At 36.7% G+C, this 18,049-nt stretch overlaps 1 protein-coding gene across 2 annotated transcripts in view; it reads left to right on the top strand.

Annotated features, from left to right (window-relative positions):
- Positions 1 to 18,049, top strand: part of TMTC2 (transmembrane and tetratricopeptide repeat containing 2) — a 424,604-nt gene that overhangs the window by 332,287 nt on the left and 74,268 nt on the right. For both annotated transcript variants that reach the window (XM_021712338.1, XM_008058159.1), the window contains one exon: positions 12,516 to 12,630. In XM_021712338.1, coding sequence (XP_021568013.1) covers positions 12,516 to 12,630 — 115 coding nt within the window. The remainder of the gene's footprint in view (positions 1 to 12,515; positions 12,631 to 18,049) is intronic.

The raw sequence follows: 18,049 nt of genomic DNA, 5'->3' as shown, positions 1-18,049 counted from the left end.
GGGTGGGGGGGGCTTTCTAAGTTTAGAGGCAAAAAATAAAGAAAAAATTAAAATGCGAATGTGTTTCTTAAAAGTAATATGATTAAAAAACAAAGTGTTAGAAAATAATTTGCGTAAAAGCAAAAATTCAGTCTACTTAATACATAAGAGCCGGGCTCGGTGGCTCAGCCAGTAATCCCGCAATTTGGGAAGCCGAGGTGAGTGGATTGCCTGAGCCCGCGGGTTCGAGATCCGCCTGGGCAACTTGGCGAGACTTCATCTCTACAATAAAAATCAAAAAATTAGCTGGGTGTAATAGCGTGCACCTATAGTTCCAGCTACTTGGATGCTGAGGCCGAAGAATCACTGAAGCCCAGCAAGTTGAGGCTGCGGTGGCCAGGAGCGGCCACTGAGCTCCAGTCTGGGTGACAGAGTGAGACTCCAACTCTTAAAAAAAAACAAAAACCCGTAAGAAACTGTAAAAAAAAAGAAAAAAGAAAAAAAAGCCAGGCTCGGTGGCTCAGGCTGTAATCCCGTGTGCCTTGGGAGGCTGAGGTGAGTGGATTGCCTGAGCCCACGGGTTCGAGACCCACCTGGACAACTTGGCGAGCCCCCATCTCCACAATAAATAAAAAATTAGCTGGGCGTGGTTGCGCGCACCTGTAGTTCCAGCTACTTGGAAGGCTAAGGCAGAGGGATCGCCAGAGCCCAGCAGGTCGAGGCTGCTGTGGCCGGGAGTGGCCACTGCCCTCCAGTCTGGGCGACAGAGTGAGACTCCAACTCAAAAAAAAAGAAACTGTAAAAACGACAAGGAAAATAGAATACAAAGACCAAGGGATGTGAACACATATTTCACCAAAGAGGAAGTTCAACTGGTTTTAAAAGATAGATAAACATGCAGTTTCATTGGAAATCAAAGGAATTCAAATTTAAATAAGAATGAAGTCCCTTAAGCTGCTCTAACAGTTATTCTCCGTAATTCTTCTCTTAAGGAAACTTTTTTTTATATTTAATATTTTTTCTATATTTTTTCTATATATTTTATATTTTTTCTATAGAAAATATGTCTTTTTCTATATCAGCAAAGATAGTAATTGAGCCTTGGCATTGCTATTTATTAGAGGTAGAACTAAGAAGCCATCTAAATGCCTAAAAAAAGGGAAATGTTAAATAAAGCAGGGTCATCCTCATTTGATGAAATACTATAAATTCTAAATTAAGTTTATGAAGGATATGCTAGAGCAGAGACAACTGCCTATGTTATGTTAGAGGAAAAAAGAGTAAAAATTGTATACAAATATGATTAAATTCTATGAAATAAGTGTCATTAAAAAAGCATTGGCATAATAAAAATGAGTATATTACTTTCATGTGGATATGTATTTTAATAAAATATGAAAGAATTTAATCTGTTTTGAAACACTATATAGAAAAGATAGCAGGAAAATTATTATAGTAACCAAACAATTATTCAGAATTATTTAATGGAATTCAACTTGTAAACTTTGACATAAAAATTAAGCAAGGAAGGAATACAAAGTAAAGAAAGGCAATTTACATGGAATCTCTATTAAAAACTACATTTCCATGATGAAATCATCAATACAATATATTTAAGTAATTATATTCACATATAACATCTCATTTAATCCTCACACAAGGCAGATGAGAAGGGTTCCTGACCTGTGTCCACTTTATAGAGGAGGAAAGTGAAGTCACCCAACAGTGACTTTGGAGTATATTGCCCAAGGTTTCAGTTCCAGTTCCTAGTAGTTAAACTATTATCAGGGTTGTTTATGCCATGGTGCACAGTTGTCATCTCTTACGTCAACCTAATGCTGATATAACTGGGTTAAAATGGTAAGATGGCATTCTCACAAATGATATCATTTCTGACCTACCATGTTTTATTATTGTTCTTCCAAAAATAAAAGAGAAAGAAATGAATACCAGGTTGTAAAGTATACTGTTATAGGATTGCAGAATGCTTCATAATACTAGAGTAATTAAGTCACTTCCGGTAATACAGTATACCCTGACTCCAGGGTTATGAAAATATACAGAAAGGAAAGAGCTTGGTATCAGCTAGACACATACATGCTCATGAATGCTGGTGCTGTTCTTATTGAAACTCAGTGTTGAACAAGTACATTCCTGACCAAGCGTTGGGAACTTTTATGTATGTTTCTGTCAGTTCAGCATTTCAATCCTGTGCAGAAATAACATGATCCCTATTTTACAATACAAGACTTAAGGTACCAAGAATTTCAGTGGCACATTGAAGCTCTGTCTCTAGTAAGCTTGCAGATCAAGAATTTGAGCCTCTTCTGACTCTCAAGCTCACAATATGTCCATGGTGCTTTCAAAAATACATTCTTCCTTAGTATGTGGGTCTCCAGGGGTATCACTGACCCAGATTGCTGATCATCTGGAGAATTGCTGGTGGAGAAACCCAGGGACCTCTAATCATTGGGTTCTTGAAGGCTACAGGGAGAAACAAGGGTGGCCTGAGGTTGTCAAGGAAGGGAGAGAACCTGAAAGGGACAGAAAAAAGAAAGGAGTTCATAGAGAAGATGGGGAAAAGAAAAGAAAGAGGCAAGGCATGAGACCTCATCCAACATGATTTTATTACCACTGTCTCACTTGTTCCTTCTGATACCACAGTGAGGTTATACCTATTTGTGGCTGGAAACCAGAGAATCAAGGCAACAACCAGAGTGGCCTCTGGTTCCAGCCGCAGTGGTTCTATCTGTGACCACAATTCCTCCCACAGGGAAGGGAGGGGGATTAATCAACTTTTTTCAATAAAAGACTGAAAAAAGAAGGCTAGACTGGACTTCTGTTGGTTTTGCACGTCCCTTTTCCCATTTGTGCTGTCATTTTTTGTGTGTGGGAATAGAATCTGCTTTGTTTTAAATTGTTTATAACTAGGTTGTACTTTGCTAAGAAGAAGTACACTTATGTACAACTTACGTATGTTCTCTGGAATCTGTCTTTGTATAGTACTCAAGAAAATGCAAAAGCAAGATGATAAGAACTGAATTATGCTTTGGATTAGGGAGTAGAGACTACAGTGGATTTTGAACAGTGGATCATGGATTTTGGAATGAGGCACCACCAGCCTTATTGCAGATGATTCCTTTGAGTATGATCTAACTTCCGTTAGACTCTCTGTTCCTCAGTTTCATAATTTGGAGATGATTGCCATTGCCTAAAGTTATAAAGATTTATTTACAATTTTATGAAGTAACTAGCATGTGACATATGCTCAGTAAATTGTAAAAATGGGCAATTATTATTTTAAAGTTTTAATAAAAAACATAATAACCTAGAGAACAATGAATTGTATAGAAAAAAATTAGAATAGGACATATAAATATGGGATAGAAATTAGGGAAAGAAGATACAGAGTAAAAAAAAGAAAGACAAATCTTTACCCATTAACATACAAGCAAAAAAAAAAAAGAGAGAAAAGAAATAATTGCTTGCAAGATGGTGGATTATAAGTAATCTTAAAAATAAAGGGGTAGATAATGTGCTTAACCATCCAAACAACAGTTTAAGGTGAATAATGAATTGTTTCCATTATCCTAAATACATGCTCACTTAACTGGGTCAGTAATAAGGAATTTTCTCTATAGCTCCACATCTCAGTGTGACTCATTCTGGAGAATTATATTATGTCAGTGAAGTTTGTGTTTTGGCAAAATTAACTGAAAAAAACAAACACACACACACACACACACACACACACACACAGAGAGAGAGAGAGAGAGAGAGACACTGTTTTTCTAATCTTGTCTATTTGATTTAGCAGTTGAAGGTACTTTGAGATTCTTGTTTGCAATTTCTTCTTCTGCCTTCCATTTAAATAAAACAATTGTTCTCGAAAGCTTGTATGCCCTGCCATTGACTACTCTATGCCTCAGTTGACACAGGAACATCTCAGGAAAACCCACTGAGGTAGTGAGGAAGTGCAATGAGAAGACCTGTTGCTCTCTTAGGAAGAGCATGTGGTAGGCACAGGACCTTTTGAGTCACCTCTTAATCCTTTTTACTAGCGTAATCTAGCCGAATCTAGTTACCACATAATCTAGCATGCTCCATTCATGCTCCACTTCAGCCCCTGTGTTTGAGGCCTTTCCTTACAACTCCCTAGTGTTAGAATGAATGATACCCTATAGTAAAATGAGGCCGCTCGCCTCTGGGTCTTTAACTAGGTTGTGCTTCTCATCTAGCTGCCTCCTTTTCATCATCTGTAGGCGATAAAACACTGCAGATTGTTTGAAACCTGGCATGAACTTCCTTTCCTTTCTGAAGCACACTTGATCCCTGTTGAACCTGTGTATTATTTAAACCTCTGATGAGACTGTGTTTGTTTCCCTTTCTTGTCCCTCCCCCCATTCCTTCTCTCTCTCTTATCACTTTTCAACTCCTCCCCAGTCTCCCCCTTTTCCTCCTTGGCCCGGCTCGATTTTCCACTCCCCACTGGACAGTCATCATAACTTCCTTAGTGGTTTTCTGACATCTCATAACCCTTTTGGAAAGAGTCAGGGGAGAAATAAATCCAGGAAAGTACTGCTAGCCTTCCTGACCTCCTTTCCAGTTGAACGCGGGGCCCTGGGCTGCTGTTTCTCTAATCTCCTTTGCATTAGACACCTTTCTTGCCACCTGTCCAATTCAGGACAAATTCTTGGTCTCATGTTCACTTAGGAACAGATCCAGGGCCTCCCAACCTCACAATAAGCAGACCAGATTGATCTCCTGGGTATCTTTTCCTTGCTCACTGGCCCACCTGTTTTCTTGGCCAGTTACTGTGGCACATTTATCACATTAAGTCTGTCTCACAAAAACAGAGCATTTTCTAACTGCCAAGAGCACAGAGACACTGAGCAACAAAATGAATAGAAGAGAAGGTGAGGGAGATTAGTTTTAAAGAGTGAGAGCATATCTGAAATGCCATGGTTACTGGAGCCTCAGAGAAACACACCAAAGAGGCTCCTTTCAGAGGGGACAAAAGAGAGGGAAACCTTCATCTTTTGGATTCTCCCAGGCATAATCAGCATACTTAACAAGCAACTGTCTTCAGCAGCTTCACCTTTGGACAGCTAGTCTAAAGCCTAACCAATTACACTATCTCCATCCTCTTGCCAGGAATGCATAACCTCCCTCCCCTAACAGAAACACCCCATGAAAGACTTGCCTCAGTTGTCCTTTATTTACTTGTCTTCTTGTCAACACTAGATGTCACCAAAATCAGTCAGCCCAGATACTTCCACCTTGGCATTTTTTCTTGGTTTCAATCATCTGGAACGTTGAAAAATCCCTTAGGTACAGATGGTTGCTTCTAGATTGCTGGTAATATTCTGTTTCATGATCTGGCCGCTGGCTATACATTTTAGTCACTTTGTGAAAATTCAAGCAATGCCCTTATGTGTGCTCTTCACTCAGTATATTCAACCTAAATTATAAGTTGTATAAAACCAAACAAAAATCACCTCCACCCAAAAATGATGTATTAGGCCTATGATACCTCCTACCTCCCCTTTCAAATTTATATTAGTTTGGGGGTTAAACTCTCCCCATAATTTTTTGTCTCCTTTAATAAATTGGAACTGTTTCAAGGATAAGTATTATATTTATTCTTGTATCCCCACTGAAAGTATCACCATATTTTGTGTAAGAGGCACAATATTATTTTGTTGGGTACATTAACCCTGGGAAGAAACCATCTTTTGTTTCTAGATTATTTCTCTTCTATTTCCAGACTTTTGATTTTATTTTACAATACAATGAAATATAACAAATGTTAGACAAATTGCATAGTTTGAAACTGTCCTGAAATTAAGATATCTTTGAAGGTATGATTGATGTCTGGATTTCTTTGCATGTTTCAAGAAAAATTCAGAGATTTAGATGCAGCTCCACAATTTTTCTCAATTCCAGGAGGCATCATTCATAGTAATTTCACTGTGCATGGTACTCTTGAGAAGCACATGTGACCATTTTCTGCAGCACTACCTAAAATCGCTGTAAGATTTAAGAATGTGAATAGAAAAGTGCCCAGTGACACATACTGGCTGAATTCTACCCTCCTGTTGAAGATGAAACAAGTAGACACATAACAATATCTTTAGTTCAGTCAGTTCTTTTTACTGAACATGCATTTATTAAATTCCCAAAGTGTGCAAGAAAGTGAGAGAATGAGCCACTGGGATATCTGTGGGAAGAGCATTTCAGGTGGAGGGAATGGCAAATGAACAGTCTCTGAAACATGAGTTTTCGTTCCTCTGATATGTAAGGAGAATGGTAAGAAAAAGTGGGAAGAGGGATAGGGAAGGTCTTGTGTTGGTCATACCAAGCTGTGTAGGCCAGTGTAAAGTTTCTTGAATCAGCTGTAGCATAACATAATCTGATTTCCATTTTAACAAGATCACTCAGACTGCTGTTTTGAAAATATCCTGTAGGGTAAAGGACCCTTTAGGAGATGTTTGCTGTAATCCAGGGCGAAATGAGGACTTGGGATAGGGTGGTGTCAATAGACATCAGATGATTCTGTACACAATTTGGTGATCAGATATCTTCCAAGGGGAACTATTTTAACGTAAATGCTACATTCTAGTTATATGCAAAAGATTTTCATTTGCCTTTGAACATTTTTTAAAGCTACAAATGAATGATTTTTCCTAAAGATAATTGTATCATCATGACACCTATTACAGACTGTTTTAGCTCTTTAATTTAGTTGCATTGATTGTAAGAGTGAATTTTTTATAGTGTTTTAGTAAGAAATGCCAGTCACAATTAATCTGAGGAGTTTATATGTAGAATTTTTACAAAGCAGTATTTGATCCTGTGGCTTAAGGCCAGCTTACATTTTTATGGATTTCCACATTACAGATAGCTTTTTAAATCCAGGAATTATTGAAGGATCGGTCTTCACAGGCTTGTCATATGGAAATGTTGGTAGAAATCTACCAAGTACTTTAAATGGTTCAGTGAGAGAACTGCCCAGAAAGGAAATGGTATAACTCTGATGCTGAAACAGTTGAATCCACAAATTTCAATTCTTTTTTCCTCTTTCCTCTTCAGCCTGTGAGGAGATGTACACTCTTTGCCTCTGGAGGCTGCTTCCTCATTTTATTTCACTTTCTGTTTTTCCCTACTCAAATTACTTTTTTTTCCTGTATTATTTCTCATCTTTCTTTTCTTTCTCTCTCTCTCTTTGATTTGAGACAATTAAGATGATGATAATTAACTTGGGTAAGACAAATTACAAACTAAAGAAATAAAGTGTGGAAACCATAGTACACACGAGAACAAGATGTTTTTTACTTAAGATTTTTGTGCATTTTGGTTTTTTTTAATTGCATTTCTACTCAATTATCAAACAAAAAAGCATGCTTGTCTGCTGTATGTGAAAGATAAATGATTTCTCAGAAATTTATTTCCATACAAAAGATAAAACTCTTAACTATTCTTATTTTAAGAGTTTTGAAAGAGTAAGCTTATATTTAATGATTATTGCTTGTTCATATACATGTAACTTTCTACCTACACACATATGTATAACCTAGTTATTCATGCCCCATAATATAGGAAAGGGCATGTCAGGTGTACTCTAATCCCACATATAGTTAGAGTCCAGAAAATGGTTTTAAAAAATTGTTTTTCCTACAAGGCACTGATTCTTGAAATAAAGACTTTGAACTATCACTATCAGTATCACCTCAGAACTTGTTAAATATGCAAATCTCAGGCGCTGTCCCAGGCTCACCTGCCATCTGAAACTCTGGGAATGGAATTTTAGTTCAAGTCCTCCAGGTGATTCAGACATGCACTAAAGTTAGAGACCCCGAGAAAAAGGTAACCTTTCAGGCTTTGCAGAACCCACCAATGTAGATGGACTCCTTGAAGTACCTGCCTTTCCTGAAAAGTTTTCCATCTTTCTTTTAGTCCTGGCTCTCTCTTGTATACCTGCACTGTCTGAACCTCATTAACTGTTCTACTCATTGAACCTTGGCATCTTTCTCAGTCTTGGTGGTCTCAACAGCAGTTCTTCTGTGAAGAGCACCTATGTCCTCTTGCTGTATCAATCAATTCTGCTAGCAGTGATTCTATACCTTATTGTGCAAATGGTTTACTTCCCAATAATGAAGATTAGAGAACTCAGATCCACATCCTGCCACATGTGGGGTGTCCATATTGGTAATTTCTGCTTTACGCTTTTGCTTTAGCATAATTGATATTTCCTGACTGGGAGCATTGACTCACTCCTGTAATCCCAGCACTTTGGGAAGCCTAGGCAGAATAAATGCTTGATCCCAGGAGTTCAAGACCAGCCTGGGCAATATAGTAAGACCTCATTCCTCAACTTTTTAAAAAATTAGTCAGGCATGGTGTTGCACATCTGTAATCCCAGCTATTCGGGAGGCTGAGATCACTTGACCCCAGAAAGTTGATGCTGTGGTAAGCCGAGATTGTGCCACTATACTCCAGCCTGGGGTACAGGGTGAGACCTTAACTCCAACAAACAAGTACAAAATTCCTTTTGCTCTTCTAAGTGTTCTAGTTTAGTTGGTAAATTGTATATTGTAAACTGAAATCATACGCAGTTTTTTTTTTTTAAATATAAAGACAAGGTTTCTCTATGTTGCCCATGTTGGTCTCAAACTCCTGTGGTCAAGTGATCCTCCCGCCTCAGCCTCCCAAAGTACTGGGATTACAGGCAGCATCCACTGTGCCTAGCCCAATCATAAGCAATTCTAACATGATAGGAAATTGGTCTAAGAAGGCTTCACTAAGAAGGAAATGTTTTAGGTCATAAAAATAAAAGATGACTTTTTTATAACATGCAGGCAAGACAGAACTGGTGATTAGGATGGGATAATCTTAGAGACCAAAAAGGCTTAGAGGCTGAATAGTTCCAGACAAAGATGTGAAGTAGTAGGTTACACTACAGAAAACATAATTATTTTGAAGAGACTAGAGTCTGGTGGAAGCAATAATAGATAAAGCTGGTGGGAAAGGAGAGAGTTAAGGTAATGTTGTCCAGAAGGGATAAGGGCAAATTTTCTTCCTTATTATTTTCCCAATAACATATCAATTTAGATTCCTTGAGTAGTTATTAAGAAGAAACTTATAATTCTTTGTGTCCCTGTTTGTGTTCTGTGTATTTGAAATGTTTATTGTTCTATTTTCCATCAACTCTGGGTTATTTTTCAAACACACATTGTATAACATAGCAGAATAATAATTTATGTTCAGTTTTGGTTGAAATATTCAAATTCAACTAAAAAAAGTCAACAAAATGACTCAAACTCCATAATATTTTATGTCTTTATCATAGCAGAACAATTCTGCCCTGGACTATTGAGATATGTAGCCTGTCCAGAACAGAATGAGAGAAATTATGCAAATACCTAACTAATATCTTGTGTTATTGTTTTTCTGAATATTAATATGATGAATGAATTTTGCTGTTATAAAATGATCACATGGGAGTTTTTTTGGTCACCATTTACACTGTGAAAAATTATGTGTTGTGTATAGCTTTTGGAAACTGTTTACGAAGTACACATTGCTTAGCAAAGCTAACTTAAAAGCATAAAGAAATGCTACTAAATTATGATAAAACTCTTAAACTTGACTTTACACAATTAATGTTATTTCCTTGCTTCTTGTTGAACATTACAGAGGCTTTTGGCTTTGACAAAGCTTGGAAGGCTTTGCCCTGGACATTTCTTATAAACAGATGCCTTGTTATTGACTATCATTTTTGTCATCATGTAGATGATTTATCAGTGTCCCGTTCTATTTCTATGTGGGCACCATAGGTATCATGTTCTTTTCTTATTTCTTTTTAACTGGAGCTAATATATCTTCTTTTCTCTCTATAGTCTGGAATAACAAATTTTGAGAAAACAATCTTCATTATTCAATAAATTGTTGCATTTTTCTAAATATTAATATGGATTACATTTTAGAGCTAGTAGCTGCCTGGAAAAGAAAATAACAATTAACAATTTCCTACATTATTATTTGTTTAAATACCACATAAATAATGTATTTATTAATGTATGTACTTAGTTAAAAATTATGTTTTGAAGACAGGTAACAATATTGCATTTTACTTTTTTCTTTTTTAATTGTGGGGTAAAATTCAGGGTTAGGTATACAAATATTCACTGTGCAGGTACCCTTGTTGATAAGGTGTACCCCCCCAGGCAGATTTTGACTACTGTCAATCCCATGCATTTTACTTTTAAAAACAATCAATAATAAGCATAACTAACTGAATAACTAACTGAATAATGGTATTAGTCTGGTATCCTTTATGAGGATACATATGAGGAGATACTAATATTTTAGTATGGCACAGATGGTCTAATTTCTTTTTTACTTTTTTTTTTAAAGCAACATGTTTTTTAAATTTCTTTTTTTTTTTTTTTTTTTTGAGTTGGAGTCTCACTCTGTCACCCAGACTGGAGTACAGTGGCACGCTCCCTGCCACTACAGCCTTGACCTGCTGGGCTCCAGCGATCCGTCCACCTCAGCCTTCCAAGTAGCTGGAACTACAGTCATTCGCTACCATGCCTGGCTAGTTTTTGATTTATTGTAGAGGTGAGGTCTTGCCAAGTTGCCCTGGCGAGTGTCGAATCCGTGGGCTCAGGTAATCCGCTCGCCTCGGCCTCCCAAAGTGCTGGGATTACTGACTGAGCCACCTAGCCCGGCCTAAATTTCATCTCATATCTACATATCTGTAGAGTTAGCATATACAGGAATTTTCATAGGTATGAAAATATACAGGACATTTCATCGGTATGAAAATATATAGGACTTTTCATAAGTATGAAAAGAAAAATACATTTTTATTTATAAATGTAAAATTCTTACATTTCTGTTTTCTTACTCCCTTGATTTTCTGACCTAAAGATTGTGTTCATATTTTTTTTTCTGGAAAATAAGAAAGGCACAGAATGTTAAATGGCAAACTAAGAAAGTGATGTGAATGTTTTGTGGAAATAGCAATGCATCTCCAAGTCCTGGTCTTAGCACTTTGTCAGTTGGTTTTAAAAAGACTTTATAATCCTTGGCTTCTCTTTACTCACCATTTATTGCCAGTCGACACTGAGAAATACTTAAATGCGAAAAGTTACTTTGGTTTAATTTAAATCCTTAAAACAAATAATTTTTTCCCTTTTATTTTAGGCACTGGTCTTACAGGTTAGAAGACACTTCACAATATTTATTAGATAAACAGTAAAGACTAGGCTCTTCCAAACCACCAGAGAGCATTTACCATTTTTAAAGTTTTTCTGTTTCTGTGTATAGCTCAGGACCTCCTAATTATTTTTATAACTTTTTTTAGTATTGCTAAATTCTTTAAGCAAACAGGAAACCTCAAACAGGAAGAGATAATAATTAGGCCACAACTTGATAAGCATGGCAGTTTCTTGGATGATGTTAGTATATCTTTGACATACTTTGATTTGGTTTTTATTTGAATATCCATATCAGATAAGGTTTAACATCCGTTTGCTGTTAATAAATCTATAGCTATAAAAAAAAAGAAGCCTATTGTCTCTGTGTATTTATGGAGTTAAAATTAGGTCTAACTTTAATTTTCTTTACCTTCACAATATATTTCTAGCATTATATAACAATTCTTGAGGTGCAATTTTAAGAATTATGTTATACTATCTATAGTAATTCTCACCTGGAAAAGCTAACCTGAAAGTAATCTCAAAAATGTAAACTTGTTCATTTTTATTCCAGAATTATTATAAAATATACTTGAGTGAATTAATGCTAAACCTATCTTCCTATGTTTTCTCAATACTTTTAGCATTTCTTGGATATAAGAAATGAGTATATCTCTATATGAATATACAGGTTTGTGCATATGCATCAGACAGGAGCTGTTTTGAAGTACTAACAATTAAAATCAACTTCACTCATATTTGTAATATAGCTTTGTGTTCATCTTATTTCTTGCTTGAATAGTCCTCAGAGAATTCCTTTTTAAGAAGAAAAATCTTCTTAATATACCAAATAGAAGCCTTACAATGTACTGCAATTAAGAGAAAAGCATGTAACATTCTCTAAATAGACTGGGCATCGTGGCTCATGCCTGTAATCCCAGCACTTTGGGAGGCCAAGGCAGGAGGATCGCTTGAGCCCAGGAGTTTGAGACCAGCCTGGGCAACATAGTGAGACCACCTCTTTAAAAAAAGAAAAAAGTAAAAAAAAAAGAAAAGAAAAAAAAACTTAAAGCCTCCCCCGCCACCCCCCAAAAAAACTGAAGCCAGGAGTTGCAGTTAGCCAGGATCATGCCACTGTACTCCAGCCTTTGGCAACAGAATAAAACCTTGACTCAAAAAAAAAAAAAAATTCTCTAAATAATGAATGTATTATTAAATCTTAACCTCAAATCACCTTTATCATTGTACTTATTTTCTCTAATAGTAGCTTTATAGTTTTCTTGGATTAATATTGAATTGAGTTGAAGCTCACTGGCTCTTTGGACTTTGCAGGTCAGTTTCTTCTGGAAGAATCTCGCCTCACAGAAGCAGCCGAGATGGCGAAAAAAGCAGCTGAACTAGACAACACAGAGTTTGATGTTGTTTTCAATGCTGCCCATATGCTGAGGTTAGTTTTTGCTACCATACCTTAAAAGGCCAATGCCCTGGCTTTGAGAATACAATTAATTATTATAAATTTCCCTGTTGTACCATCTTACTCTACTCTCTTAATGTGAATCATGCTGCTTAAACACACAAAAAAATGTAAAATGTTTTATTCATTATAGTCTATGTGCATACTGTATAAGGCATATGAACTTTCAGGGCTTTGAAAATTACCAAAACCTCCTTTCCCTTCCCTTCATAAAATACCAAAGAAAAGCTGTAAAATTAAATTTAATAACTGTCTAATTAGACGTCTCCAAAACAAAACATTATTTCAATTAGCCAACTACATCTCAATATTTGTGTTTTTTCTGTTAATTATATTAATTGTGGCATGTGAATACATTTTGATGTTTGATCATGGAGAGGTTTATCAAATACAAATACACTTAAGGCTTATGAAATTCTCAAAATGGCCCTGTAATCAGCATATTGCTTTGTCTTGAAACATCCTTTTTAGACCTTTAGTGCTTCTATTTTCAGAAGGGTTATTACAAAGGCTAATTATGATGATAACAAAAATTAAAAAGCAAATCAACAATTTTTGTTGTATATATGAAAAGAGAATCAATAAGTGGTGCTTTAGGGTAAGGGAGGACCTTGTTAAGAAACAATTTTTAATCAAGTTATTTATATGATTGTTTAAAAAGCATTATTTGTTCTGTTAGCAATAGGTATACCCCTTCTCCCATATTCTTACCTGAATTTCACTCCACGAAATCCCCATTAAGTGGCATCCATACTGTGGTTTCCGTTTTAGCTTCTAGGGAGAGATTTGCAATTATGTAGTTTACTCTTACAAGGGGAGAAAAATAACACAGGAGTTGGTTCACATTTGCATAGTTTCAAGATGAGGATTTTTGAGAAAGATAGAACTGTCTTTTTAAACTTTTATTTTGAGATCATTATAAATTTATATGTAGTTGTAAGAAATAATACACAGGGATCCCCTATACCACTTAGCTAGTTTCCTCAACTGTAATGTCTTACACAATTGCAGTACATTCTCACAACCAGGATATTGACATTGATACAATCCACTGGCCTTATTGGGTTCCCCAGATTTACTGTGTGTGTGTGTGCACTCGCATACACACGTGTGTATTTAGGCCTATGCAGTTTTGTCATATGTAGGTTTGTGTGTGTGTGTGCGTGTGTGTATTTAGGTCTATGCAGTGTTGTCACATGTAGATTTGTTTACCCATTATTACCACAGTCAAAATACAGTGCAAATCCCACCATCACAAGGATCCTTCCATTGTCCTTTTAAAACCATATACCCCTACCTGTTCTTGTCCCCCAAGAACCAATATTTAAAGCACATTTTGTAGATTACTTTAGGTTTGTTATTTGAGATGTTTATTAGAACTGTATCTTAGTGCTTTCCTACTTGGCTTTTTATAAAGTTTACATGAGAAATCTAAAGCCTGGTGGAGAAGAAAACATATGCTGTGAGGTTTTAGTTGAATGCCCTCATTCTACCTTAATGTTTAGCATTCTTAAAACACTTGTTTTGTGATGAACCCAAGGAAATTGACTCTTACAAATAGAAATCAGTACTCTATTGACTATTGGTTTAAAATAAACCATAGCTAATCCACAAAAACCTTCAATGCAAATTTTTAATTTGCGTGACAAGGTTAGGTGCTGTTACAGGGAACAAGACTTTTTGTACTTCATGAATAAAACACTATGCTTTTATCACAATAAGCCATTTGCAAGGATGGGAAAGCACAGATTTCTATAGGCTAATTCATTTTGATAATAATAGGCACTTTTATATCAACAAGGCATTCTTCTACATTGACATCAATATCTGGAATTCAAGGTCTACCAATGGAAATCCATTATAAGTATATTACAAAAAATGTCCTTGTTAAGTATATCATTTATGCATTTTTCTTAGTGCAAGAAGCCAGTGGAAAGTTTTTGTTACACATTAGCCATGTGGAAATCTCTAGAATTTATTTTCAGTGCCTCCTTTCTAACTTTCTTCTTTTCTGCATTCCTCATTAAGTTATAGTCAGTCAGTGCCCTCCTACTTTGGTTGCAAGTATGACCATAGCAGCCTATCTCTTCTCCAACTTGGTGACTGTCTCCATGAATGTTTTGACGTAGCCTTTCTGTTTTTTGGCTCTGTCCAATTCAGGTATTTCTGGAGTGCTTATTGTTCTGACTGAACACCAGTCTGTTTCCTCATTAGTCAAGAACATTCAAGCTTTGTTTACAGAAGGGAACAAGAAAGGTTAACGGTTTTCTTTTGACTGCAATTTTGTTAGCTATCAAGATTTTGTTTATTTAATGTTAGATATAAATTTTTCCCTAGGGATGCCAAATATTTCTAAATTAAGTTTGATATTAATTCTTTCTTCAAGACCTCTGTTCTTTTGAGAGATTTTTAGGAGACAAAATTGGCAAGGTTTGTTGATCAGTTGGGAGGAAAAGTGTACATGTCTCCCTGGTTGTGATTTGGTTAGCTGGGTTAATGGTTTACCTAATATCCCAAATCAGTAATTTAGGAAAAACTTATAGTACAAGATATGTTTAAAGCAAACTGATTTAACTTCCCTTTTCTTGGCAAATTCCCATTGAAATGACCAAAAGAGTCTATAATGAGAAAAAAAAAAATCCTGCTCATTACAAATGTAACTAAAAAAAGAAAAAAGGCCATTCCACCTGAGTAAGATTGCATTGGAGTAAGTGAGATCCTGAGACCAGCCATCATGGGATAACTCCTTATCTTATCATGGGATAACTCCTTATCTCTTACCTTAAAGAGCCTTAACATTTGAGAAAATTTTAATAGACCCATTTATTTCTCAGAAATGCACAAAGACCTTTCTCTGTAGAATAAACTAGTATAAAGTTTTGAAATACTTCATTTTAATCTGGCAGTTTAGATGAGAATGACCGATTAGAGGTATCAAAATAAAGGGCCCTGAGTGAAACAGATTTACATTAAAAAGCATAAGAGCCACTTAGAGCATCTCTAAAATCCTGTCATCAAAATGACTCACAAGAGTGTTCTTGTGAGTAGTGTCAATGGCACTCAGCAAAGATGTCTGGTCCTCCAGTTTTGAAAACCACAGTAGGAATGCACCTTTTTACCTTCTCTGAAGTTGAAGTCCTGCATAGGTCTTATTTGTCATTGAGTGTGTGTGAATGTGATATATGCCACTTTTGAGTGAAAGCTGTAAGAGTAAGTGCTTTTCCCTTTTTCTGACTTGGAAATTGTAGAAACATAGATCCTGGCTGGGCTCAGTGGCTCAGCCTGTAATTCCAGCACTTTGGGAGGCCGAGGTAAGTGGATTGCCTGTGCCCGCGGGTTCAAGATCCACCTGGGCAACTTGGCGAGACTTCAACTCTATAACAAATAAAAAATTAGCCAGACGTGGTAGTGCGCGCCTGTAGTTCCAGCTATTTGGAAGGCTGAGGCGGAAGGATCGCCGGCGCCCAGCAAGTCAAGGCCCGGCCACTGTACTCCAGTCTGTGTGACAGAGTGAGACTCCAACTCAAAAAAAAAGAAAAAGAAACATAGATCCTGAAGTGACCAAAGAGAGACAGACTTTTATTCTCACTTGCATTGTACAGATTCAATGAGTGAGAAGTAAACTTTGTGGTCTTTGGAATGAGTTTATTATCACAGTATAATCTAATGTATTTTAACCAATATAGAATATATCAGTGAAAATAAAACAAGTAAAAGGAGAAACATTATAATTTCAGAAAAGATTACTAAGAGATTAGTAGGATTTATGTTTATCAATAATTATAAATATTTAGAACAAGAATGAATAGCAATGGAGGTAGTGAACAATTGATAGACTAATAATAATTTAAATTCGGCTTTTTCCCGGAACTGGAAGCTGAAGAGGCATGAAGATACTTGAGAGGAAATCTGAGGCACTAAAAACAAACTTTGCCTAGTTCATGGCACTCATAGGTGTGGTGTAAGAGGTGTGTGTGTGTGTGTGTGTGTGTGTGTGTGTGTGTGGTTTAATCCACTTACAGGGTAAGAGATTAAAGTGACATTTATTCACCTATCTTCTGTCTGTCCGGTTCTATACTTTGCACTTTTTAATTGTCACTCTCTTAGTTCCAATTTCATATCTGTGAAGTAGACATTAGCAAATATTCCTATTTAGCAGTTAAGAATATTGAGACTCAGAAAAAGTCAATACTTTTCTCTGTATTTACACCCCAAACCCAGTATTCTCTTTTGTAGGGTAGACGCCTTGTAGTATAGGCTTCCCCCACTAGGTAAATGTTCTAGGAACCCACCAGCATCTGGGTACCCCCCTAGCATTGTAAGAGACTGCGTTCTACTTCAATGAGTTTTTTCGTGGCAAAAACAGATGACTGGTATTTCCACCATGACAACATGCCTGCCCACACCACTCTGAGTGATCAGCAGTTTTGGACCAAAAAGAGCATGGCCCCATGCCCTTTGCCCCCATTCACCCGATCTCATTCCCAGCAACATTTTTCGTTTGTTTCACTGGATGAAAAAAGTCCTCAAAGGGAAACATTTTGCCTTTGTGGAAGAGGTGAAACAAAAAACTACAGAAGCACTCAAAGGCATAAAAATTGACAAGTTCAAAAATTGTTTCGAGCAGTATCTCAACAGGTGCATTGCATCAAACAAAGAGTACTTTGATGGTGACTGAAGTTTACATCTTTGACAAAGCCTCCACCAACAACTACTCAGGAGAGGAGAACCTATTCAGTAAATGATTCTGGGAAAACTGGCTGACCACATGCAGAAAATTAAAGCAAGACCCCACCTATCCCCATACACAAAAATCGACTCTAAATGGATCAAAGACCTAAACATAAAACCTCAAACTATAAGAACCTTAGAAAGTGCAGGAGACACCCTTATGGAAATTGGAACTGCCAACCAATTCCTGACAAAATCTCCAAGTGCCCATGCCATAAGAGAGAAGATTGACAAGTGGGACCTCATCAAGCTGACAAGCTTCTGCAAAGCCAAAGAAACCATCAAGAGAGCAGGGAGGCAGACCACAGACTGGGAAAAAAATATTTGCCAACTGTATGTCTGACAAAGGCCTAACATCTAGGATCTATAAGGAACTCAAATGTGCTGAAAAGAAAAATACAAAGAGCCCCATGACAAAGTGGGCAAAAGATATAAATAGACACTTCTCCAAGACATATGAGCAACCAACAGATACATGAAAAAATGCTAAGCCTCATTAGTCATCAAAGAAATGCCAATTAAAACTGCACTGAAGCCGGGCTCGGTGGCTCAGCCTGTAATCCCGTGCCTTTGGGAGGCTGAGGTGAGTGGATTGCCTGAGCCTGCGGGTTCGAGACCCGCCTGGGCAACAAGACCTCATCTCTACAATAAATCAAAAAAT

This window comes from Carlito syrichta, unplaced genomic scaffold, assembly GCF_000164805.1.
Source record: "Carlito syrichta isolate Samal-C Ts95f unplaced genomic scaffold, Tarsius_syrichta-2.0.1 Scaffold89687, whole genome shotgun sequence".
NCBI classification, from domain to species: domain Eukaryota; kingdom Metazoa; phylum Chordata; class Mammalia; order Primates; family Tarsiidae; genus Carlito; species Carlito syrichta.
The sequence above is the reverse complement of the archived record's forward strand: the minus strand, read 5'-3'. Positions and strand labels throughout refer to the sequence as shown.